Source organism: Nicotiana sylvestris, chromosome 3 (assembly GCF_000393655.2).
Source record: "Nicotiana sylvestris chromosome 3, ASM39365v2, whole genome shotgun sequence".
Taxonomy (NCBI): domain Eukaryota; kingdom Viridiplantae; phylum Streptophyta; class Magnoliopsida; order Solanales; family Solanaceae; genus Nicotiana; species Nicotiana sylvestris.
This window is the reverse complement of record NC_091059.1, coordinates 187,214,017-187,240,419: the sequence shown is the minus strand read 5'-3', so window position 1 is coordinate 187,240,419 and position 26,403 is coordinate 187,214,017. Positions and strand designations below refer to the sequence as shown.

Sequence of the window (26,403 nt, the reverse complement as noted above, 5' to 3'; positions counted from 1 at the left end):
TGTGTCTCGAGTATATAAAGAATCATGCCGGCCTTATAGGCCCGTTCTTCATATGTAATAGTTTGTATTCCCTCATGATTTACTCCGGTTCATTTACATATGATAGAATGATATGAAAAATACATTATGTTGGTACTCGATTGAGTAAGGTACTGATTGCCCGTTGCGGCCTATCGGTTTGAGTCGTGACAAATAAATGCCTCTAGGAAATTAAAACCATATTTCTAATGTCACCCAATATGTGTGGTAACTACCTATCGCCTTCGAAATGTTTTGCATAAACCTGAACTTTCATTGGCCAAATGGTCTGTAGAATTTAGCGGGTTTGATATTGAGTATCAACCCCGAACAACCATCAAGTCTCAGATCTTGGCAGACTTTGTGGCTGACTTCATGCCAGCCCTCGTACCCGAGGTCGAAAAGGAACTGTTAGTAAAATTGGGTACATCATCGGGGGTGTGGAACCTCTTCACGGATGGTGCTTCAAATGTGAAAGGGTCTGGGCTGGGCATCGTTTTGAAGCTGCCCACTGGTAACACAATTTGGCAGTCTATCAAAACTTCGAAGTTAACTAACAATGAGGCCGAGTATGAGGCCATGATTGCAGGTCTCGAACTGGCTAAAAGCTTGGGAGCAAAGGTCATCGAGGCCAAATGTGATTCCCTACTTGTGGTAAACCAAGTCAACAGAACCTTCGAGGTCTGAGAAGATCGAATGCATAGGTACTTAGACAAGCTACATGTAACTTTACATCCGATTTAAGAAGTGGAACTTACATCACATACCTCAAGAGCAAAACAACAAGGCCGATGCCCTTGCAAACTTGGGGTTGTTGATCAAAGATGACGAGCTTAACTCGGGGACTGTCATACAACTCTCAAGATCAGTAATCGAAGAGGGCACGCTGAAATAAACTATACAAGTTTGACTTGGGATTAGAGAAACAAGTACATTGAGTATTTGAAAAATAGGAAGCTCCCATCAGATCCGAAGGAGTCGAGGACTCTTCCTTAGCACGATTCACTTTGGCCGAAGATGGAACGCTATTCAGGAGGATGTTCGATGGGCCGTTGGCGATATGTTTAGGGCCAAGAGACACCGACTACGTCCTACGGGAAATTCACGAAGGCACTTATGGAAACCACTCCAGTGCTGAATCTCTGGTCCACAAAGTTATCAGAGTAGGGTACTATTGGGCTGATATGGAAAAAGATACAAAAGAGTTCATTCGAAATTGCGATAAATGTCAGAGGTATGCAATGATGATTCACCAGCCCGGGGAGCAGCTCCACTCAGTCTTATCCCCATGGCCGTTCATTAAATGAGGAATGGACATCGTCGGCCCTCTACTATCAGCCCCAGGTAAAGTTCAGTTTATTTTATTTATGACTGATTATTTTTCTAAGTGGGTTGAAGCACAGGTTTACGAGAAAGTTCGAGAAAAAGAAGTCATAGACTTCATTTGGGATGCCTATCGAGATTGTGTGCGACAACGGGAAGTAATTCATCGGCAGCAAAGTAACTAAATTTCTTGAGGATCACAAGATCAAAAGGATTCTATCAAAGCCATACCATCCCAGCGGGAATGGACAAGCCTAATCGACCAACAAAACCATCATTCAAAATCTTAACAATATATTGACCGATTATAAGGGAAAATGGAGAGAAATATTGCCTGAGGTTCTTTGGACGTACCGCACGACGTCGAAATCCAGTACAGGGCAACATCGTTCTATTTGGTCTATGGTGCCGAAGCTCTTATCCCGGTCTAGGTCGGGGGAACCTAGCCTCAGGTTTTGATATGCGACAGAAGAATCAAATAATGAGTCTATGAACACGAGCCTAGAATTATTGGATGAAAGATGCGAGTCCACCCTCGTTCGATTGGCTGCACAAAAACAACAGATCGAAAGGTACTACAACCGAAGATCCAATCTTCGACATTTTAAAATAGGGGACTTGGTGCTAAGAAAAGTCACCCTCAACACTCGAAACTCGAATGAAGGAAAACTGGGTCCAAACTGGGAGAGGCCATATCAGGTCCTCAATATTATCGGAAAGGGATCCTATAAGCTCGGTATGATGAACAATGATCAACTACCAAACAATTGGAACGTATCACTCCTAAAGCGATACTACTACTAAGGTACGACCTTCTCTATTTTCATTTATATTTTAAGCTAACCAATTACAGATGTTCGATTAGGAACACTGATGGATCCTTCAGCACAAAGTCCTTATGTCTGACAACACGTGTTGCACCCTTTTTCCCTTAGACCGGTTTTGTCCCAGTTGGGTTTTCCAATGGGATTTTTAACGAGGCAACCTTTGATCGTGCTAACTTAGAACAATTCAACAGTATCCGAGGCTTCTTTACAATCAACCTCGAATACTGGGGGGAATTATCCTCGAATGTCACCTTTGTTGCAAGGAAATTACTTCGTAATAGCAGGTCTCGATAGGTAAATTTTATAAGGGTCAAATGGTCAAATGAGCCGTGCCCATATAGGTTACTTGAGCTCTAACATCAAATTTTCCCTTGCCTATATCTCATGCCTTATAAAAAAATTTCTACTTTACAATTTCGTACTCTTGATCTATTGTGTAAACAGGCTTAAAAGCCGATCATAACGGAACCCCATGCTCGGGGACTGCCATCCAAAAAATAAACGAGACCAAATTATAAAAACTTCGAGACCATAAGACCTTAAAAGGAGGCCCTCAATTTTTACAGGCCACGACCACCCCACTCGGGGATTGACACTTCGGGCAAGCTCGAAGTGAAACGAGAAAATAAGCCCAAAGGGCAAATCCCAAATAAAAGGCTACAGTCGAATTAATATGGTTCAGAGACGTCCGAATTCCGTAATAAAACATGCCTTCAAATATTATCAAAAATCGATTAAAAAGGTACCCTTGGCAAAATGGCAGAGGGCTTCGATAATATCAAGCCTCAAAGACCCTAATGAATCCAAAATTGCTTGAACTCTCGAACAATTCCTTATTTCGTGCTAAGGCATAACAAATTTTGTATGAACTTTTTAAGCCGAAAAGGGGAAAAAGCCATTCTTTTTACTAAGGTCACATCGGCCTAATACAAGAACCTAAGGGACATCTTTTGTTTTGAGTTCGGGGTATCATCCTCACTCAATTAAAACCTAAGGGTTACCCTACTTCGAGTTCGAGCAAGTACTCACTCGACACTAGTTTGGTTTTGGTCCAAATTACCTGAACCTTGAACCTATGAATAATAATTTCATAGAGCATAAATAAACCGAAAATTTCATAAGGCAGAAGTGATGAAATTTCACAAGAAAGATTTTTATATATGTCAAAGTAATTTACAAAGGAAACATGGCCCGATCGGAAGTTTAAGCAAAAAGTCCAAAAAAGATCTTAAGTACTTAATCTTCTCCAGGGGCAACGCCTTCACCTACGGGGTCTTCTTCGCTTTCGGACCCACTCACGCTCCCGAAATCGTCATCATCAGAAGAGACCAATGCTTTGGCTTCGGCTTCAAGCTCTTTTGCATTTTTGATCTCGGCAGCAAGGTCAAAGCCTCGAGCATGAATCTCCTCGAGAGTCTCCCTTCAAGATTGACACTTGGTATGCTCAAGTCTGAGCAGCATTGGCAACTTCTTTTACTTGAGCTTGAGCGGCTTCGATGTCAGATCAGTAGACGGCCACGATTGCCTCAGTGTCGGCCTTGGCCGTCTCAGTCTTAGATTTCGCTACTGCAAGTTCTGTGGCCAATCGAGCCCGGAGCTCCTCAATTTTCTTGGCTTGTGCCAAGTTCTTCTCTTTCATGCCTTGGAGCTAGATTTTAGTCGAGGATAACTGAGCTCGAGCAAGCTCTTTCTCTAAGGCAAGGCTGTCCATATTTTGCTTCCATGCCATGGTTTTCGCCTTCACCGCATCTACCTCTCCAAGGAGTTTCCCGATCATCTCGTGCAGTTGCTGGACCTATGAGATTGAATTGTTAGCTACCACTCCCGAACTGATGCCATGAGCTTCTAAGACTTGTATTACCTGCTCGATCGGTTCGGCCTGTTCTTTCTGAGCCGCGGCCAGTTTAGCTCGGAGGCCCTTGATTTCTTCTTCTTTCTGCTCACTGAAAAGTTAAAGGCATTCTTCTCCTCAGAGACCCCCTGGATATCAGCCTCATAATGGCTAAGTTCCCCTCGAAATCGGAGGAAAGCTTCGTGATGAAGCACCGAAGCCTATAAACATAGAAGGGAAAAATTATACTAAGGGAGAAAAACCTAAGTACAAAAATGGATAGAAGAATCAGGGATTGCCCGGTTTAAAGCCTATTGGGCTTTGTTGAAAAGAGAAGGCTCTCCCACCATATCCATCTGGGCTCAATCTTCCTCTGTGACCAAACCTCGAAGGTAGCTGGCCACCTCTACGGGGGACCCAAGAACACGAGCATCTTCCGGGATTGTGATAATGATAGTTTGCTTGTGCCCCAGATCGACACTGGGAGCCAAGAATTGATCGGTCAGTTTAGAACTTGAGGAAGCCTCACTCGAGCATTTTCTCGGGACCTCCAGGTCACCCAAACCGGTGACGTCTTCTATCCCGGCAAATAAACCATGGAAGAGATTCTCCTTTACATGGGCTCCTTCCCTATGACAAGTTTCCACGGCTTGAGAATTGCGTATCAAAGAATCAGAGATCGAAGGAAACAAGGGGGAATCCTCAATCTCTATTGCCCCCCGAGGGTCTTTTGAAGCACTGCCTCCAACTTGGGGAGCCTTGAGCTCGTTTTCTGCGCTGCCATCCATCACCTCTTCAATGTCCTCTTTGCCTCGAGGCAAAATATCTTCGAATTCTATCAGCTCGGGGACTTGGGCTGAAGTCTCCTCCTTGACCTCGTCAGGCCCAGGCCGGTCAGCGTCGATCTCCACTAGTTCCGAAGCTTTCCGAACCCCGGTGCTAGCTCGTGCATGGGCTATTAGGCCGGAATCATCTTCATTTTCTTCTTCTTGTTCAACCTCTTCGGGCTCATCTCGTAACCTGAGGACTGAGTCCATTGTTAAAGGGATGACATTACCCCTAAGGGTCCACCTCATTTTGGGCTTTTTCTCGTCCAACTTTGTGGAGCTCGAAGTCTCTTTCCTTTTCCGCTCTTTCTTCTATTTCAGATCAGACGGTTAGGGAAGATTTTCTTCATCACCTGATGAGGGCTTCATTGGAACGTCCTTACCAAGACTTGTAGATGGAGGGTAAATGAGATAAAAAAAGAAGTTCGGACAATGGCTAGAATTATCGGATTATACAAAAAGTTACCATGGTTTCGAGCCTCCCATCGACCTCTCGACAATTCGTGCCATGCGCGCTCAGTATATGTCCATTTTGACACTAGTTAGGGAATCGCACCCGACAACCAGGCAACGACGACATCAAAATAAAGCGCTAGTAAATTGGCCCATCCAACCCCGGTGCTTGTCCTCATCTATGCTCGAGAAAGCTGCTTGGAGGCCCAATGTTGAAGTTTTATTATCCCCCCTCGATAAAGTCGGGGGCTATATAAGCATATGAGATGGTGGAGGGTGAAAGAAACCCATCGACTTGGCTCACAAAAAAGCGGAGCAATATCACTATCCTCCAAAAAGAAGGGTGTATTTTGCCAAGGGTGACCTCGTACTTCTTGCAGAAGTCCATGATAACCGGGTCCAGGGGGCCCAATGTGAATGGGTAGGTGTAGACACTTAAGAACCCCTCCACATACATAGTGATTGAATCCTCAGGCGAGGGCACCACCACGTGCTTGTTTACCCAGTTGCAATCCTTTTTAACTTGGTTTAGAAGGCCACCAGTGATTGTGCATATGTATCTCGACATTGGCTCGCATTGGCTAGAACCGAGGGGATCTTTTCAACCTTAAAGTCGGAGTCAAGGATGCACGACGAAGGAAAGAATTCTTCAGGGCATGGCTCCACCATTGGTTCCTCGTCGGCAGGCCTCGATGAGGAAGCTTTTTCCTTTTGAGGAACGATTTTCGAAGTTTTAGCCATGTAATAGATGAAGAAAAGTGGAAGATGAGGAGAAATACTTGGTATTTTGCAATGGAACGAATAAAAAACCACGGGAATTGGAAACACAAAGATCTAAGGAAGGTGAAGAAACTGAGAAAATTGGAATGAGAACGAGTTGAAGGTATAGTTTAAAAGATGAAGAACGACACATTTATAGGATGAAGGCGACGGTTCAGTACCAGTGGTGGCCGACCATCAACTGACAAGCATTAAATGCCTAGAGAATTGTACGGACGAGATGTTTCGGTCACCCTTGTCACTTACGTCAAGATGATAACATCATGAAAAATCGGGTTAAAAATCTAGGACTCAATTCATTTCTTGTCATTTTACTCTAAAAAAATGAGAGGACTATCTGTATACGATTAAAATAGGACCCTCCTAATTTAACTTATTAACCGAGACTAGGGGATAGATCGAGGATCAACCCCATATCGTATCCGAGAGATGAGGATAGAGTGCCGAGTTTGGGATTCGAGGTACTTGTTGAGATCGAGACCAGTAATGATCGAGTTTGAACGGGACAAGCATCAAGCAAGACCGAATAACGGAAAGGCGAGATATCCGTGACTGGTCGAAGATCATAACGGAAATCTCGAAACAGATCAAATCAAGGGCGGTAGTTTAGCTAATTATGGGATTTCCTTCTATAATTAGAATTGTACCATAAATAGGATTCCTCTACTATATAAAGAGGGTTCTAATCATTTTGTAACCATCTTACATTCACGCATATCAAAACAATATAATACTCTTTTCTCTTATACTCTCTTGTTCAGAGTTTGTTTCTCAACTCTACTCTCACTCATTCAGCTCAACGGTGACCTAGCTCGAGGGTTGAATTGCATTTCAATACTGGTTTGCATTACTTTGTTGTTTATTTCTATTATTAATCATCATATTTATCAATTGGTGCTAGGTGATATTACATATCCTTAAAACCACTTATAAGTTTAATTGTTATCCGATTTTAAGAGTAAACAAGGATTTATGATGGAATCGAATAGCGAATGCACTTGCAGTTAAGATAGCTGGGGGTGGAGGATGGCAGGTTCCATGATCTATTGAACTCCCAAGCAGAGGCAGACATACCTTATACAATGAGAGGTCACTGACACCCATATAGTTCGATAAAAATTCTCTCTCTCTCTCTCTATATATATATATATATATCGTTAAAAAATAGTACTTTCACCATTTTAATTTAGATGAACTAGTTTGATTCGGCATGAAGTTTAAGAAAAAAAGGAAGACTTTTGAAATTTGTGGTCTTAAAAGCTTAAGGAGGAAAAACTTTGTGGGTCATGACATATATGTGGTTATAAAAGCTTGTCATTAATGGTAAAATAGGTCAAATGAAGAGTTTAAAATTGAATTATTTTCGATTGTAGAAATATGTCATTCTTTTTGGAACAGACTAATAAAGAAAGAGTGTCATTTAAATAGAAACAGAGGGAGTAATATATTAGTAATGACATCCTATATACATAACAAATTTCGGTTGAATGCAAATATGCACCCACTATCTCTAAATTCTAGGTTCGCCTCTAGTCTCAAGTCCCAAGTATAATAAAAAAACCGTTACCATAAATCTAATTTCTTGTAGTGACTTCAAATAAAATTCTAGTAATGCTCCATTGATCTCAGCTAAACAAGCCAACAAATCCTACAAAAAGGATCGGCTTAAAGAAAGGAGTATATATTTACTGTAATAAAAAGAATAGTCATATTATCGAGCGTTAGAGGAGTTTAATCTTTAGCAATGGTAATTTTCATATCAAATCGGATATGATTTCTTGGAAGATAGATACATAATCTATTACAAGTGGTAAAATTATATTATTAATATTAATAAATTTTATACAGTCAGTTTGTAAAAATTAGGGGCCAAAACGAATCAGGTTAATTTTGCTACCGTTTTAATTTCTCTAGGATCCAAAACGAATCTATATTACTCTAATTAATAGTGTTTGACAACACAAAATTCAAGGTGATGAAACAACCGCCACGTCATTGGTACATTCAGCTCATGACCAAATTAGACCGAAAAATAAGAGTGTAAGTGAAGTTGGGAAATTATGTTAGAGTTTAGAATTGAACACAAAGCTTATTATACCGAAGCTTAAGTTATTGGAGTAGTAGATAGATAAAAAAGAGAGAAATATAATAAGATATTACAAACAAAGTAACGGCACGAAGTTGCCCTTTAGGCAGGTGGGATCCGTCTCGTTGTAGTCATCGATTAGAAAACAAGTCGTATTAGTATGCGATTTGAAAACAACATTATTCAAATACAATTTAAAAGTCGCATTCGTCAAACACGATTAATATCAAATGCTATTTAAAAATCGCATTTATTAAATTTGATTTAAAAGTCGAAATACGATTTAAATCGCATTAGCAAATGCGATTAAAAATCAGTTGTATTTAATCAATTGGATCAGTCGCATTTGAAAAAATCATTCAATGTGCCTTGAAAGTTAGCATTTTTATATGTCCTGAGACACAAACGTTTACCGTACGTTCTCCAAAAAAAAAATGATGCTCCTCCATCAATCTTACAGCAAAAGGCCAACAAATTCTACACATAGGATCGGCTCTAAAAGAAAAAGACAAACATTGGGATGGAACAAATTCTCCTATTTTTTTACCCATTTCCTTTAGGGTGTCCTAAGGAATCTTGTTCACTCTTATTTATCAAGTTTAAAACATATTCCCAATTAGTAAGTTTATGAAAAGTTATTCGTTGTTGATCAACTTAATTTGATAATATTTAAGACAAATATTGCAACGTCAATTAATGCGAGCAACATAAGATCTACTTCCTCCGTCTCATATTATCTGTCGTATTTCTCTTTTACACATCCCTTAAGAAAATATTAAATATAAAAGGTTTTTGACTATTTTGCCCTTATTTATGTCTTAAGATATATTTTCTTTTCATTTATTACTTACTCATAATTGAGGTATTTGTAGTCTTCAAAAACAATTAATATTAACGGTTGAATAGGAAAAAATAATTAATTTACTCTTGAACTTCTAAAATGATAAATAATTTGAGACAACTATTTTTAGAAACCACGACAGTTAATATGAGTATGAATGTAAGGTATTCACGTAAGAGAGGACCAGATTTTTTCTTTTTGTTTTACTTTTGTCATTAATTACTCATTTCACAAATTATTTTTCAAGACTTCTCAAAATACTATTTCCTCCGGTCCATAATAAGTGACCAATTTGTTTTGGGCACACACATTAAGGAAATACTAAATTCTAGACGAAAATAGTTAGTGTGACTAAACTACCCTTCATTAAATGTTGCACCATACTTATAGTAGCACTTACTTCTCTTCTCAAATGTGAGGAGTAAATGACTTTTTAGGGATACGTACATAAGGATAATTTTGGAAAAACAAATTGAATTTTTTCTTGATTATATAAATGGACACTTATTTTGGACCAAAATAAAAAAACAAATTGGTTACTTATTATGAACCGGAGGGAGTATTATTATTATTATTATGAGTACTATGGTAAAATATACACTTTATTTATTATTTTTTAGAAAGCATGCAATTATGGACAAGTAAAATTGAACGGAGGACATAATAACTTATTTTTATACTATTGATGTAATTTAATTGATTATAACAGATTATTACTATATTGTTTGGGTCTATCATATTTGATTTCTTATCGAAAGTTGTCAATTAAATTAATATTTCTTTTTTGTCGAGAGATCAATTTAACATGATGAATGAAAAAAAATGTACATGGACACAGAAATGAAGCTTATTATATAATGTTATGGGCTGGATCATGCATTTCTCTTCCAATATCCTGTAGAGGCAGGCAGTGATGGAGACTCTGCGTCTCTGCTTCTACAATCTCTTATCCTTCTATCTCTCCGTCTTCGCCACCATTCTCCGTTGGATTCTCACCCCTTTACCCTCCATTAAACGCTTCCCTATCTTTTTCCCTTTCATCGACGCTTACATTTCCTTATTATTCCGCTTCTCCAATCTCTCGCCATGCACCCTCGATTTAGACGAGCAGACCACCGTCCACTTCTGGGCCCCTAATCATCGCCATTTCAACAAGCCTAATCTCGTCTTGATCCACGGTTACGGCGGCGACGCTAAGTGGCAATTCATGTACCAAGTCAAATCCTTAGCTCAATCGTTCAATTTATATATTCCGGACCTTCTCTTCTTCGGGAAATCGTATACGACCCGACCCGAACGAACTGAGGAATTTCAAGCGAAATGCGTAGTGGAAGGGTTAAAGGGACTGGGAGTAAAAAAGTGTTCGATGTTTTCCATTAGCTACGGCGGATTTGTGGGGTATAAAATGGCGGAAATGTATCCGGAATTGGTGGAGAAAGTGGTGATACTGAGTAGTGGAGTTGGGTGCACGAAAGAACAGAAGGAGGAGCAGTTGAAAAGGATAGGAAGAGATCCGGTGGAATTGCTGATACCAGCAAAACCGGAGGATTTGCATGTGCTGGTGAACATGTCAATTTACAAGTATAATCCTTTCAAGTGGGCCCCTGATGCTTTTCTCCAGGAATTCATCGATGTGAGTTGCGTTCAATACTACAGCTAATCCCTCCTTTTAATTTTAAGAGCCCGTTTGGCCATGAAATTCTTTTTACCTTTTTTTAAAAAAATTTATTTTTTTACTTTTTTTTGTAATTAGAATGGCCATAAAATTTTTAATTTTTACTTGAAGATGAATTTTGAAATTTTGAAATTTTTAAAAAAATTCCAAAAGCTGTTTTTCAGAATTTAACTTAGATTACTCACAAAAATTCAAAGACAACCCAAAATTATATTAATGTGCAAACACAACTCTAATTTTTAAATACCATTTTCATTTGATTTTTTTTCCCGGAATTTTACAATTCTTTTGTCCTAACGCCCTCTAAGGAATACTATTTCTTTTTTAGTTTGTTCGTATAAAAAATAATACTTCATATATTTCAATTTATATTTGTTAATTTGCCTAAGCAACGTTTAAGAAAGTAACAAAACCTTTAGATCTTGGGATCTTCAATACTCCATGTGAAAATTGGAGTTAAAGAGTTATTAAATATAGAAAGAAGCGTTCCTTTTTAAGGAGTAATATTTTTAAAATTTAAAAATTAATTTTAAACTTTTCATTGTACTCTAAATGTCATGATTTTATAGCCATACAAACGTCATGTTATATTTAAATTTATAAATTTCTAATTTTTATTTATTGATTTAAAATTTCGAGTACAAATAAATAGGTCGACGTCGAATAAAAAAAAAGAGAACGAAAAAGGAGGGAACAGTATATTAGTCCAGCAATACACTTTTTTTGCCAAAAGTGTGATGCAAAACGAATTCCGTGCAGCATTCCAATAATTGGTATAGCTACTCCACTACATTTTTGGTAATGAAAGTGTCGTTCTGGTATTTTGTTCCTACATGCCATTAGTTACTTAAAAGCACTATAGGTGAGCATGTCAAATCGATTTCAAATTTATTCCATAAATCTAAAATCCGTCAAATCTACTGGAATACATTAAAAAAAATTCTTTTAATATACTGGAATACATCCGCCAAATCTACAAGCAAGGCTTGTGCCTTAGGCCCCCAAATTTGGGGGGCACCAATTTTTTTAAGAAATAATATGTTTATAGGTATTTAAAAGTTTAATATTTAGTACTTAAGTAGAGTTTTTCTATAATAGTTGCCTCAAAGAAAATAAGTTTTTCAAAATTATAATTGATAAAATCTTACCTAAGATCAACAATGTCTCAAGAAAGATTAAATATGTTAGCTATACTATCAATTGAAAAGGAATTATTAGAGAAAATCAATTATAAAAAAATTATTAACAACTTTGGATCTAAAAAAGCTAGAAAAATAGACTTCAAATAAAAATATATTCTATAACATTTTTTTAAAGATTTAGGTCTCACGTTAAACTTTGGCTTTAAGCCACACATGTATTTGAGCTCAGGTTCGCTCTAACGTTGTTCCAAGTAAGGCTTATGCCTTAGACCCCCAAATTTGGAGGCCCATTTTTAAAAAAATATAGGTTTATAAGTATTTAACAAAAAAATATTTAGTACTTTATATACAAAAGTAGAGTTTTTTTTATAGCAGTTGCCTCAAAGAAAAGAAGTTTTACAAGATTATAATTGATAAATCCTAACCTGAGATTAACAATGTCTCAAGATAAATTAAATGGATTGGCTATATTATCAAATGAAAATAAATTATTAGAGGAAATCGATAATAAAAAAATCATTAACAACTTTGCATCTCAAAAAGATCGAAAAATAGACTTCAAATAAAAATATGTATCATACCTTTCTTTTAAAAACTTAGGTCTCACATTGAACTTTGGCTTTAGGTCACACATGTGTTTAAGCTGCCCGTGCACCCAGGCCTGAGCAATAGTGCAATGCAAGGGCGACATGTGAAGGCCTAGGTAGCAAGCTACCTTGATGAACCCCTTAAAAAATTGAGTTAATATCGTATCGGCCGATGATCTGTCAGATATTAAACTGATAAGATCAATGTTCTAACATATTAGCCATTAGAGGGTAGAAGGTTAATGTGGCACTAAAAAGTTGCAACCAAATAGAACATTCTTCTTGGATTCTGCACCAATATGAGTCATCGTTCAAGTCTTCAAGATTGCTGAGACCTAAAAGGTATTTTTTTTAAGGTAATGTGCAGAAGTTACCTGAAGGAGAAGCAAGAGCTAGTGTACCACTTGCTGTCCGATCATACAGATTGCATATTGCCCATCTTAACTCAGGTCAAATTCCTCTTAGGACAAAATAGCAAAACTTTCTTGGTTGTTCAATCATTCTATTGACTATTTACATAACCAAGAAAGAACTTTGTTGCTTTGGTGTGTATAGGAAACAATGCTTATTTGGGGTGATAAAGACAGAGTTTTCCCTCTTATGTTCGGCCAACAATTGCAAAGGTACTTTACTCTCCACTTTTTTTCTTCTTATTTTTAAGAGGATCTATAGTGTTTCCACACTGCCCCTCTAGTGTGACTCGAACCCAGGACCTAACGGTGCTGAGCAAGCCTCACTTGTCTTACTCTCCGCTTCTCTTCATGATCTTATGTTTAAAGTGGACACCTAGACTGTTACTACTGAATTTCATATATCTTAACTTGCAGACATCTGGGGCCTAGAGCGAAACTGGAAATAATCAAGAACACAGGACATGCAGCGAACATCGAATCTCCTGATTCAGTCAATGCTTTGATTAAAGCGTTTATCTTGCAGAGTAACCAAGAAGAGGATCATGTCAAGTTCACGTGATGTTTTCATCAAAGCATGCACATAAATGGTTGCATCTAGTTGACACAATGGAATTAATCCTGTCAATGTCGATGTTTCTAGGCTTATTTATCTGTTATTGCCTCCCTGTTTATAAATTATTAACTGTTAATGGGACTTTCAAGCATGAAGAACTATCGTAAAAGTTATTAAACGAGATAAATAGCTTCAACCTAAAAGCATTCAGCTTAATCAGGATTAGTTTAAACAATGTTAAACTATCCACATGGACCAAGCACATACGTATAATCAATTGCTAGAGAAATACTAGATGATTTTTGACTTGTTGCCTCTGCAAATACACTAATCAGTATATTGTCTAACATGGTAGGCAGATACACGAGGAACTACACTTTTGATTACTTGACAGTTCATACATTCCTGAAACTAAAATTGAGTTGCTCTACAATTGATTGGAATTTCAAATTCTCATGTCTTCCATAATGAACAGAAAGAAATAGGCTGCCCTTTCCACCATAGATCAACACAGCCATCTCTCTCTTCAACTCTAATCTCCCAATTGCTATCATACTTCCTCAACAACGCCCGAGCTCCATCAATGGCATCCTCTCCAAACACTTCCTTTACAAAGCCAACACTCCTCATTCTTTCACACCATTTCTCCTTCCTTTCATTCATTTCTCCCATATTTGTCAATGCGTTTGCAGCTTCCCCTTCCATCATCCTCCTTTCTTCGCTCTCACGTCCTTTGTACGCTACACTTGTCGAGTCCAAAAACCTCCATAAGTACTCCACTCGCCTCGAGAACGTTGTCGTGAAGTCCCCACAACTGTTGCAGCTACAATCTATATTGTTCTCGCTCACAACTACTCCTTTCGGGTCCAAACTCTTCAGTATTCTCAAGAACTCCGTTCGGTCATCCGGGTTATTGTGATGCAAATTGTGGAGTCTAAACTGAGCACAAGTGACTAATATTTCGTCCTCTGAAGAATTGATGACTTGGGAATTAAGATTCTGTAGAGGGAAATTGTCCAGTCTGTTGATCTGTAGATTGATGTTGATAGCCTTAGCAAAAGCTAGCAGTTGCGATGAAAAATTGTAACCAGGCGGGCCGATCACAAATGGGGTGCCTCCTAATTCTGCGTTCTCTACGGTGGGCGTAATAACCGTTAGTCTAACTAACGGTGGTGGCCCACCTGATCGTCGAGTCAACTCTTCAAGAAGAGTTGGCCACTGAACGCCGTGAGAGACTCCAATATCAAGGATGTGAAGGTTCTTTAGCTTATCGTGTTCTCCAAGAATTTGTAGAACGGCTGAGTTTGCGATGTTATTCGGGATTCGAAACCAGGGATTAATATCATTGAAATTGATCAACGAGTCCCTGAAGAATTTGTGATTTGCAGAAGCGAAATTTGTAACACCAACGGATGAAGAGGATGAGCCAGGGGAAGAGAGATGATGTGTCAGCGCGCGGAGTCCATGAGCCGCGAGCCTATGGTTTGCGTCGCATGTGAACGACGCGAGCTCGTGGAGAACGTACAACAGATGTTGCACGCGGTTCATGTTACCAACAGTAATAGCTGCAGCACAAGGGTTGAGCAAATGCTCTGCCCATCTTCCTTCTTTATTGCTACAGTTATTTGTTGTGGATTTGTTTGTTACTCTCTTGTGTCCTGTTGATTTCTTCATTTCGTCGGCCTCATTAGTGTGACGGTTCCGATTCTTCCTTGACACCTTTGGATTATGATCAGATTCAGAGCCTGATGTTTTCCTCTTCTTGGACAGATCCAAAATGATAGGCTCGGGAGGAATTGTGCTAGTTGCTGCGTTGACCGGGGAGCTATAGTTGAATGAGGTACAAATATTGTTGTCGATGATATCGTGATTAACGATATGCTTATCTTGATTTGGAGGAATCCACCATGAGTCTCCATAGAAATTGAAATCCTCGGGGTAATTATAAGGTTCGTCAAGGAAGGATGGAACATCAGATAAAGTATCTAGCCACTCTGAGATGGGGTCGGAATTGGAATTAGGCTCAGGCTCGTCAATGGTCATTGTATCAAAAAACGATGATAGGAGAGACTATTTTGGTGTTTGATCATTGGCTATGCAAATAGAGAAGAGTTTATGATGTTACTATGTGTGTGTTATTATTATTAGACACTCAGGTGCTAAAAGAAATGAGAGCAAAAGGTTTTTTCTAGCGAAAAGAGACAGAACTGGGCATATTTAAGGGATCAAGTTGCTGTTATTTTGGAAGTTATTATGCTGTTGTATTCAGATATTATTATTTTTAAAGCTGGCAATCTTGTCTCTGATTCGTGCTGTTATTTGACTTATTTTCTGGCGTGTCACGATTGTTAAAGAGTTCAATGAACAACACAATTGGAGACACTAAATTATTATTCGGCAAAGAGCCAAATATAGAAAATGTTTAAATATACCCTTTGTTATACTTTGGGTTCAAATGTCAGTGTCACGTATGATTGAATGTCCATTTTGGACAAACTTAACAAAAAACGGGTATATTTGAACCAATAATATAACGATATGAATATATTTGGACTCAAAGTATAACGACCAGTGGCGAAGCCACATTGAACCAAGAGGTATCAAGCAACACCCCTTCGCCGGAAAAAATTGCATTATATTACTAGATAATTTTTTTATTTTATGTATATTTACTATACGTTGACTCCCCTTAATTTTTCGATGTATCTAATTATTTATATTTTGACACCCCTTCATGAAAATTTTGGCTCCGCCACTGATAACGATAGGGGTATATTTGAACTCAAAGTATTAAGAGGGGTACATTTAAACCTACTCAAAGTATAAAGAGGGGTACATTTAAACCTTTTCTGATAGTACAAAGGTATATTTGACACTTTTCCGATTATTATTTATCTAAGTTTGTGGGATTGAATCAGCCTCTCTACCTGCATTAGGAGGGGTAAGGTCTGCGTACAGATTACCCTCCCCAGACCCTACATCTTGGGATCAAACTGGATTTGTTGTGGTTGTTGTTGTAAGTTTGTGGGATTGTGACAGGTTTTGTGTTAGAAATTTCAGGGGACGGCAAACTCTTCATCATACTGAATAAATTAGTGTTTTTTTGTTTGATTATGCCTTCTCCAGTCCATTGGGTTATGCACTTTTTGGCATTTTTTTTTTCAAATCCAAAAATTGACCTCTAAACAACTTTCAATACTTGTCTTTTTCCAAGAAAATAACTATTTTTACGCGCTGATCTGAATCGTCCTATTTGTTGGACAAAGATCGACCAATGATACTATCATCAATACCATGAATAAACTATGTTACAAGTTCTCCTTTACAAATAGACCAAAGTTGTCTTTTGGACAACCTTTGTCGCACAAAGATCAACTAATAGTCCTATCATCCGCTTACATGTTTTTATTTTTTTGGTAACAACTGTCAATATTACCATACCAACAAATATGAGTTCACAATACACGTAAAGAGCACCTAACCACACATCCACCTTCTAGGAAGACTAATGTGAAGAATTAGGCCTCAGAGATGACTTTCTAGTTACACATGATTTTTTGTATCAGTTTATTGTTCCTATAGTTTCTCCTAGTTTAGATTAGAAGGTCTAATTTATGTACAATTTCCTTCTGAATCTGTACTACAACTAACTCAATATTTACACTTTATTTCTTGAAAATGGCCCACTTCCTTGCCCTCCACGTATGATAGATGATAGCACTTCATATAGCCGTTGTTGTTTCCTTAGTTGCTTGCTTCCAATGCTAGCTTCTGATTCTTTCTATTACCTTCTTCACCTCTCCTGCCTGGAGTTGAATGCTTAGTCAGCTTTCCATTTCCTTACGAAGAGCACTGGTCCGTGCACATTCTGCAAATAGATGTAGAGGAGTTTCTGTTGTGTGTACTAGATAGGCAACATTCACTGTTATCCACTTGAATACTTAGTTGTCGAAGTCTATCTTTCGTCAAGAGTTTGTTCTGTACATCTAACTATATAATAAACCGATGTTTTGGTTGAGCAATAGCAGTCCACACCAGGTCAGTAGTAGCCCATTTTATAAGATTACCTTTGAGAGCAATGTAGCTTCCTGTAATAGAATATCTTCCAGTAGAATTCAACATGTATTTGCCATTTAAGTACCAGGTGATAATGTCATCAATTTAACTTCTTCCAATACCAGCTGCAATACAGAGGGGGCCTATGTGTCCAGATATTATTGTCATGCCTCATATATACACCATGGACCCACTTCACCCATAAGGAGTCCTGTTTCTTTGATAACTTCCATATAAGCTTGCCAACAACTGCAATATTTCATTGTCGACAACTCTTAATATTAAGTCCCCCAAACTTTTAAGGCACATACATCTTATCCCAAAATATTAGTGGTGTCTTCTTCTTCTTCTCTTCTGTACCTCCCCATAAGTACTCCCCACATAGCTTATCAACTTCTTTAAGCACACTCTGAGGAAGTATAAATACGCCCCTCCAAAAATTATGTTTGGAGAAGAGTACTGCATTAATTAGTTCACTTTATTCTCTGAGTGATCTTATCAGTCAATTGATGACAATTAAGTTTGTTCCACTTCTTTGAAAAAAATGGTAGTCCTAGATACTTGATAGGGAAGGTCCCAATTGTGCATCCAGTTATTCCCAGTAGCCTCTTCTTAGTTGATTCATCTACCCCTACAACAAATATGCTTGATTTTTCCACGTTTGCTATCAAGCCTGTAACCTTGGTGAAGTGATCTAGTGCCTCCATTAATCTTTTGACAGATTTCTCTTAGCCTTTGCATAAGAGCATTAAATTATCAGCAAACACCAAGTGAGTGAGCTTGAGTTGTTTACATATTGGGTGAAACTTAAAATCTGGAAGTTCACTCATACTTAAGTGTTCTTGACAAATATTCTATAACTAGTATAAATAGGAGGGGAGACATGGGACCCCCCTGCCTTAGTCCTCTTCTCCCCTCAAAATAGCCATTCCCTTCTCCATTAACAATGATAGAATACTTTGTTGAGGTTACACACTCCATCACAAGCTCGACAAATTTCTATAGAAACTCAGAGCCATTTAATGCCTCTTTTATAAATTTCCAGCTCACCAAGTCATATGCTTTCCTTAAGTCAATCTTCATAAGGCATTTAGAGATTGTTTTTCTGTTATAATGTCTTGGAAGGTCGTGGCAAACAAAGACATTATGCACCATCGATTTTTTCGGCTGTCTGATTTTCAGACAACAGATGGCGAATCCCTTCTTAAAGCTTCAAGCATATAAGTTTTTATATCACCTTATAGATCACATTATGACATGAAATTGGTCTGTATTGACTATAAGTTTTAGGAGTTGATATGGAATGAGTGCAATATTGGTGGCATTTATTTGTTTCAGAAGTTGGCCAGTTTGGAAAAACGCCAGCACTGCCTCTGCTACATCCTTTCCTACCATACTCCATGCTGCTCTGAAAAAATCACTTCCATAACTATTAGAATATAAAGCAATATATAAGCAAAGGAATAAAGGAGATATGAATATTCTGCTCATGATATTTTATTCAATAATCAAAGCCATATTTATACAAGAATTTATAACTGAAAAGTTTTAAAGAAAAGCAGAAAAATCAGCTGCAGATTATCCCTAACAGCTATATCCTAACAAATAGCAACAGTTACAAGCTTATTTATCTCAACAACTTCCTTGCTTTGAGCAGATTTTGAAATTCAGCAGCTATGCAAAATTTCCAGCTGTTGAGGCAGTAATTTCAACAATAACCATCCGGCCTGGGACTCTTATTGATGTCAATACTAAAGACAGCCTTCTTAACATCCTCTTCAATGAAAGGCCTGAGTATGTTCAACCGATGCTCCTCTGTTAGTATTGGACCATTCCTTAGAAAACCTCTGAAGGCTCTGATTTTTTCCTCATGTTGTTTTCCTAGAATATCCTGATTATAGTGAACAAACAATCTAGCTATATCAGCTTGTTCTGTTTGCCAGTTGCCTTGATTATCCTTGAGTTGAACTATGGCTTGCTTCAGTTTCCTGTGCTTTATCACAGAGTAAAAATAACAGGTATTGTCATCCCCTAGTTTAATCCAATTAGCCTTGCTTCTTTGCTGCAAAAACACCACTGCTAAGTAAGATGATTGCCTTAGTTTATGGTGTTTCTCCTTTTCTATCTGTTGCACTATCATGTTCCCATGATCCTTATTGAGTTGCTCATGTATATCCTTCAGTGCTGCCCTATCTTCTTGTGCTTCAGTGACTATATTCTTGCAGTGTTGTGTATTTAGCTTCCTAAGCATTCTTTTCAGAAAGCTTCATCTTCCTTACAAACTGAAATATTTTACATCCTTCCACCTGCATTTCCCAGCCTGTTTCAATCACCTTAAAACTAAGTGTGCTTGGACCATACATTACAGTACTTGAAGGTTCTTCTCTGCTTAACATTGTTGTCTTCCATTGTGATCTTTATAGGGCAGTGATCACTAATTCCCTCTGCAAAATATACTGCTTTATATGTAGGCATGCTATGCAGCCATTCATTCTTGATAAACATCCAATCTATTTTTGAGTATATCCTTTGACCTCCCCCTTTATCATTCCAGGTAAATCTCTGGACATTATGAGCTAACTCCATCAAACCACTCTTATCTAATATTGACTTTATCAGGTTACATGTTGATCCAATGATTTCTTTAAAGTTCAATCCAAAGGGTAACATCCCAAAGTTACGACGCTAATTTTAGTCTTTGAAGGTTATCAAAAATATTTTTTTAATTAAAAATTTACTTGGTGAAGAAGCACCTTCATTGCGTCAATAATCTTTTTTCAACAATTAAGGTGCGGAATGTGCACCTCTTTTAATATAACCTTATTTAGTTTAATATTGCAGAAAATGTTAAGATAACCAACGAATGATGAATAAACGATTGTGGTGGCAACAACTTGGACATAAATAGAAATAAAAGTCTAAACTTTGTAAATTGTCTATTGAAAGAAGCTTCTAAATATGTTACTCCCTCGTAGTAGGATTTTGGGTTAAAAACTTACCCACAACTCCACACTAAGAGCTTATATATCAAAGGAATAGATGAATTAATGACATGTTTGCACATAAACTTCTCTCAGAACACATGCTTTTATGGACTACTTTGATTTTAGAGATTTTACTTCGCCATTAGCTAAAGACAAGGGGGAAGCTTATAGCTGTATTGGTCAAAATGTGACCACCACGACCAGGTTGCTCACGACCTCCTTTTTTCAGCAATCGGGTAGTGAAAGTCAATAGAGTCCTCTCTATTTCTCCTCCGAGACACCCGACAAACCGAAAAGAGCAACGCCTAAAGCTACGACCAGAATGCACTATTGACCAAAACGCGTCAAGTCACATTGAGAGTAAAGGGATTTCGACTATATATATATAGCGCAGGAAGGCTTTCGAGGAGGGGGATTCCCTCAGAAGGGAAAAGAAAAGAAAAGCTCCAATCCTATATCCTAAGAGGAGAAACAATTGTAATTCTCTCTTCTCATCGAGTGATATTAAATTTTAATAAGATTATCGATATTTCCTTTGTTAGTTATGCAATCATCATTACTAAATCTTTCAATCTGGAATTAACTAAGTTTGACTAGGATTTACCTCTTCATCTTTGATTGATTTGCTCAAAAAATTGTCTTAACATCTTTTGAGTCAAACAAATTGGCGCCGTCTATGGGGATTTCCTAGTGAAAACTCCTAGTTTTTCCCAGATCAAAGCCGAGGAACACAATCATTCGCAAAGAGAAACACGAAAGAGGAATCTAACTCACGCGAGACATGGGAATAGCGCATTGAGGGAAGGCAAAACAAATGAATTCGCGAAACCTGGAATTCCTCGCCCCATCAGCTGCGAGTATCCTGAACAAGGCAAACGATGCTACAATCCAACTCCCCCCCCAACCGGACCATCGGATGGGAGCGAAGAGCATATCACCCCCACCTCCCACACTTCGTCAAAGTAAGCACGTAAGATCCGCGTGGGCGAACGTACGCAAGGACACCTAGATTGAAGAACAAAAATCACTTCGATGCAGCTGAAACCCTCCCTGCTGGCAGCATCTCCGAGATGAATGGCCGGAGTCAGACAGGAAAAGTATAATGCGCGCACAGCGCGAGCCTATGCGAGACGTCGACGCCTGGTGTCCACCAATGTTGAACCATCTGATGCAAACAATACTAAACAAACTGGGACTTCCACGGAAGATACCCGACCCTCCATAAAAAAGAAGAGGTTCGACCTCGCTCGAACAACGATGGGCTATTATTTCGATTAGTTCGAAATAACTCCCTTCAAGGACAAGGGCCTTCGCCATCAAACAAAAGAAGGGGTTCGACCTCGCTCGAACAACAACGAGTTGTTATTTTGATAAGTTCGAAATAACACCCTTTAAGGCCAAGGGCCTTCGCCATCAAATAAAAGAGAGGTTCGACCTCGAACATCGACGGGCTGTTATTTTGATAAGTTCGAAATAACACCCTTTAAGGCCAAGGGCCTTCGCTATCAAACAAAAAGGAAAGGTTCGACCTCGCTCGAACGTCGATGGGCTATTATTTAGATACGTTTGAAATAACACCCTTTAAGTCTAAGGGCCTTCGCCATCAAAGAAAAAGGAATGGTTCGACCTCGCTGGAACGTCGACGGGCTATTATTTCGATAAGTTTGAAATAACACCCTATTAGGCCAAGGTCCTTCGCCATCAAAGAAAAAGGAAAGTTTCGACCTCGCTCGAACTTTGACGGGTTGTATTTCGATAAGTTCGAAATAATACCCTTTAAGGCCAAGGTCCTTCGCCATCAAATAAAAGAAAGGTTCGACCTCGCTTGAACAACGATTCGATAAGTTCGAAATAACACCCTTTAAGGCAAGGGCCTTAGCCATCAAATAAAAGAGAAGGTTCGACCTCGCTCGAACAACGACAAATTGTTATTTTGATAAGTTCAAAATAACACCCTTCAAGGCCAAGGGCCTTCGCCATGAAACGAAAGAAGAGGTTCGACCTTGCTCGAACATCAACGGGCTGTTATTTCGATAAGTTTGAAATAACACCCTTTAAGGCCAAGGGCCTTCGCCATCAAATAAAAGAGAGGTTCGACCTCGCTCGGACAACGACGGGCTGTTATGTCGATAAGTTTGAAATAACACTCTTTAAGGTAGAGGGCCTTCGCCATCAAATAAAAGAGAGGTTCGACCTCGCTCGAACAACGACGGGTTGTTATTTCGATAAGTTTGAAATAACACCCTTTAAGCTCGTAGGCCTTTTCCATCAAATAAAAGAGAGGTTTGACCTTGCTCGAACAACGACGGGTTGTTATTTCGATAAGTTCGAAATAATACCCTTTAAGGCGAAGGGCCTTCGCCATCAAATAAAAGAAAGGTTCGACCTCGCTCGAACAACGATGGGTTGTTATTTCGATAAGTTCGAGATAACACCCTTTTAGGCCAAGTGCCTTCGTCAAAAAAGAGAGGTCTTAGCCTCAATCAAATGGCCACAGGCCGACATTTTGATAAATTTGAAACGGCATCGTTAAGGGTCGAAAACCACTGGAAGAAAAGAAAAATCGGGACTCGTGAGGTGAGCCTCTATCTTGCACCAAAACCATGAACAACTCGAATAAAAAGTGAATTACAAGGCAGCGAAGAAGAAAACTTTTATTTTTGCAATGTCACAATGCGAGCTATCACCATTTACATACGGCCGAGGCCAACCAATATAAAAAAAAGAAGAAGGAACGAACAGACGACAATCAACAAATAAAATAAAAACAAAAACAAAGGACAACATTCTTCATTCGGCGTCATCACCATTGTCGTCATCACCACTATCATCGCCATCTCTATGAGGTTCACCATTATCATCATCCGTGCCCCCATTGGCTTCGGGTCGCCGCGTCATATCCACAGTTGATGCGAGCCTCACGAGCCTTCTCTCGCGCTTCTTCGTAAGCGGCCTTGGCCACGGTGCTCGCTTCCCACAAACTATTATATATGTCCCGCTGGGCTTCAGCATAAACCTGGACCTTGTGCATTTGGCGAGGAACGACATCAGAGGATGACTCAACCTGGGCCTGTAGTCGTGCATTTTCCGCCTCCAAGGCCATAACCCGATCTCCCAAAATCGACGCATCCTGATCAATCGTTCCAATGCGATTCTCGAGCCTCGCCTCCCTAAGGGTAGTCGTCGCTCTCTCCGACTCCTGTTCAGATTGGAGTACGCGGATGGTTTCCTCCAAGGCCGCGGCCTTCGCCAAAGCCTCATACCAAGCTCTCTCGATGCTTTCCAAGCCGGCGACTTTGCTCTCCATCGCGGTCAACTTTCTCATCCGCTATGTGCTCATCGCCTCCACCTTAACCAAGTTCTGGTCCATCTCTGACTGCATTGACCTCAACCTGCCCTGCAAATGCTCACACTCTGTCGTGATCCCCTTTCCCAACTCGAGCTCATCATCCTTGATGCGAAGTTGCTCCTCGAGTTTACTCTTACTACGAATCGTGTGCATCAACTCCTGATCCCTTTTTCCAACTCCTCACCAAGAGCCCGATTGCGGGGATCCGTCTTCAACCGCTCATGCATATCGCGACATCTATCACGGTAGCGACGGTACTTCTCCAGCATCTTTAGGAAAATCCTTTCTCGGACGTTAGCCCTACGAATGCTTTCTACTTCTACCATGTATGTCTGAAAATCACAAAGACGGGGTTAAACTAATGCTTTTGAATAGGGGGAAAGCTTAAAGCAAAAACAAAATGCAACGCACCCTCAATCCCATGATGGCCACCTCGTCCCTCAACTCAGCATCAGGGACATCCCGAAGGGACTCATTCTCAACTTCTGAGCACAACAGGCTGAACTACGGAACCAAATCTCCCCTTCCGCCAAGAGGTCAACACCAGAAGAGATCCGAAGAATACTGGCCGAACCCCCCGCATTAACCACCGAGTGAGTAAGGCCCTCCTCAAACATCCTGACATCGTCGGGATCCAGGTCTGACTCGGATTCATACTCGTCAACCACCACGCCCTTTCCCCTTTCCGCTGCCGAAAGAGGAACACGATGATAAGTTAGGATTTTAACGTGTTATTGCCCCTGCTTGCCTATGCTTTTAATATAAATTGCTACAAATTAGTTCCTAAATGCTCACAAGTTATGCTTGATTACAGGTTTGATCGACAAAGTGATGAAATGTCAAAGATCGGCTAAAAAGGAGTGAAACCTGCTCAAGTACCAAAGACCAAGAGAATTGAAGAAAAAAGGGGCCTAGTATGGACCGCACAATATTCGGTCGTACTAGGAGGTTCAGAGACTTGACATATTCAGGCTAAAAGGCACGCGACCACGGTAGGATCTTCGCGGTCCGCGGTGGAACTTCGCGGCCGCACTCTTGCGCTGTGCGGTCCGCATTCATAGTTCAGGGAAGGGAATTTTTGATCACGCGGTCCGCGGTCACGACTGCGCGGACCGCGCCAGTTGACATCGCGGCCACGGTACACTGCCACGCGGTCTGCGTCCCCCAGCTCAAGTCATCAAACAGTTGAAGTTCAAGAGCCAGTGCGGCCGCGGTCCGTTTTGTGCGGCCCGCACTGACCCCGCATGGGTATTTTTGTTCAGTTTTTCCAGCCTAGTATAAATAGAACATTTTACTATTTTTTTAGGGATCGATTTATCTGGGAACGAGAGACAAAAGCTGCGCTTGGTATTGTAGCCATTTTTGGCATATTTTGCTTTCCATTAAATATAGATTACTGTAGTTTCCTCTGAGTAATTAATTAATATGTTTAGTTCTTCATCTATTTCTTCAATTTTTGTATCTAGCATGAGTGGCTAAACCCATTAGCTAGGGTTGTGGCTCAACCCTAGTGTGGGTAATTGATGGGTGTTGCCATCTAAGGTTAGATTGACTATGGGTGTTTGTTATTTGGGTTGAATTTATGATTTAATTTAGAATTGGTGGTTGCAAACACTGATTCAAGCTTTGTGGGTTTAACTCTTCTTGAAAAAGAGAGTCTATGACCCCAAAATTGACCCAACAAGAAATTGGGATGGACTCATGAGAAATGATAGTCCTAATTAGCGGGTTAAATCTCGAGAGAGTAATCACTCTACTTGAACCCCAGTTGTTTGGTCTAATTTGCCTACCCATTTTTCTCGAGAGAGTCAATTGGGCAAAAAATCACTCTCTCTACCGAGAGGTGTGAGAGTGGGTAAGATTGTGCAATGGTTATAACATAAGCCCCAAATATGTCAATCGAACCTAAGTAACATCTACCCGTCAATTAGTCACCTAGGTAGTGTCACGACCTTAGTGCCCTTCTTCCTATTAGATACAACTTAGCAATATTCTTGTAGTATAATTTAGTGTTAATCAATAGTCTTATAAAAATAGTTATAAATCAAAAACCCAGAAATGTTTGAAGTGACATTAGAAGCATAACCGCAACTCTAGGCTAAGCAAAAAATACAACTCCACGACTAGCTCCCTGTGGAAATTCGATCCCGGACCTCTATTCGGGTAAAAGCTATTGCGACCCGCTCTTCCTAACACAGCGTAGTGTCGAGTCGGCAGCGATCACTTTTTGGCGCCGTTGCCAGGGAGCTTACGATGTTGACTATCTGTTTAGTTTGTTTTGTGTTTTGCTTCTCTTTCCTTCTTGTTTACTAATTTTGTTTGTGTCGATCAATCAGGTACCATGGCTCTTAATGCAAATGACCCTCTCGACAATGTGATGGTGGGGGAGGAGGTAGAGGATCTAGAACAAGATGAGGTCTTACCTCAAGTTTCACGGAGAGGCCGAAATGCCAATGTAAATGCAAATGAGAACAACAATATTCCAGATCCTCCTCAGCCACCACCGAGAGTGGCTCCCAGAGTTCTACCAAATCAAGGATACGCCAGTGCTATTGTTCCTCCCCGAATCCGGGCGGGGAACTTTCAAATCACAAATGTTATGTTGACCTTGCTCGAGCAAAGAGGGTATTTCACGGGTGCCTCCAATCAAATGCCTAC

General features: G+C 39.6%; 2 protein-coding genes across 2 annotated transcripts; one reads left to right on the top strand and one right to left on the bottom strand.

The window, feature by feature from the left end:
• Positions 1-9,818: 9,818 nt before the first annotated feature.
• LOC104242243 (uncharacterized) lies at positions 9,819-13,428 on the top strand. The gene is made up of 4 exons (XM_009797262.2): positions 9,819-10,619; positions 12,747-12,839; positions 12,946-13,013; positions 13,218-13,428. Exons 1-4 carry the CDS (start codon positions 9,900-9,902, stop codon positions 13,360-13,362), a joined length of 1,026 nt encoding a protein of 341 aa, XP_009795564.1. The 5' UTR covers positions 9,819-9,899; the 3' UTR covers positions 13,363-13,428.
• Positions 13,429-13,716: 288 nt separating this feature from the next.
• Positions 13,717-15,523, bottom strand: LOC104242244 (protein NODULATION SIGNALING PATHWAY 1-like). The gene has a single exon (XM_009797263.2). The coding sequence runs from the start codon at positions 15,397-15,399 to the stop codon at positions 13,810-13,812; it is 1,590 nt and encodes a 529-aa protein (XP_009795565.1). The 5' UTR covers positions 15,400-15,523; the 3' UTR covers positions 13,717-13,809.
• Between the last annotated feature and the right edge of the window lie 10,880 nt (positions 15,524-26,403).

Coding starts and splice junctions, on each gene's coding strand:
- LOC104242244 (XM_009797263.2), bottom strand. CDS start 15,399: ATGACCATTGACGAGCCTGAGCCTAATTCCAATTCCGACCCCATCTCA.
- LOC104242243 (XM_009797262.2), top strand. CDS start 9,900: ATGGAGACTCTGCGTCTCTGCTTCTACAATCTCTTATCCTTCTATCTC. Junction 12,840..12,945: donor TATTGCCCATCTTAACTCAG/GTCAAATTCCTC, acceptor TGGTGTGTATAG/GAAACAATGCTTATTTGGGG. Junction 13,014..13,217: donor TTCGGCCAACAATTGCAAAG/GTACTTTACTCT, acceptor CTTAACTTGCAG/ACATCTGGGGCCTAGAGCGA.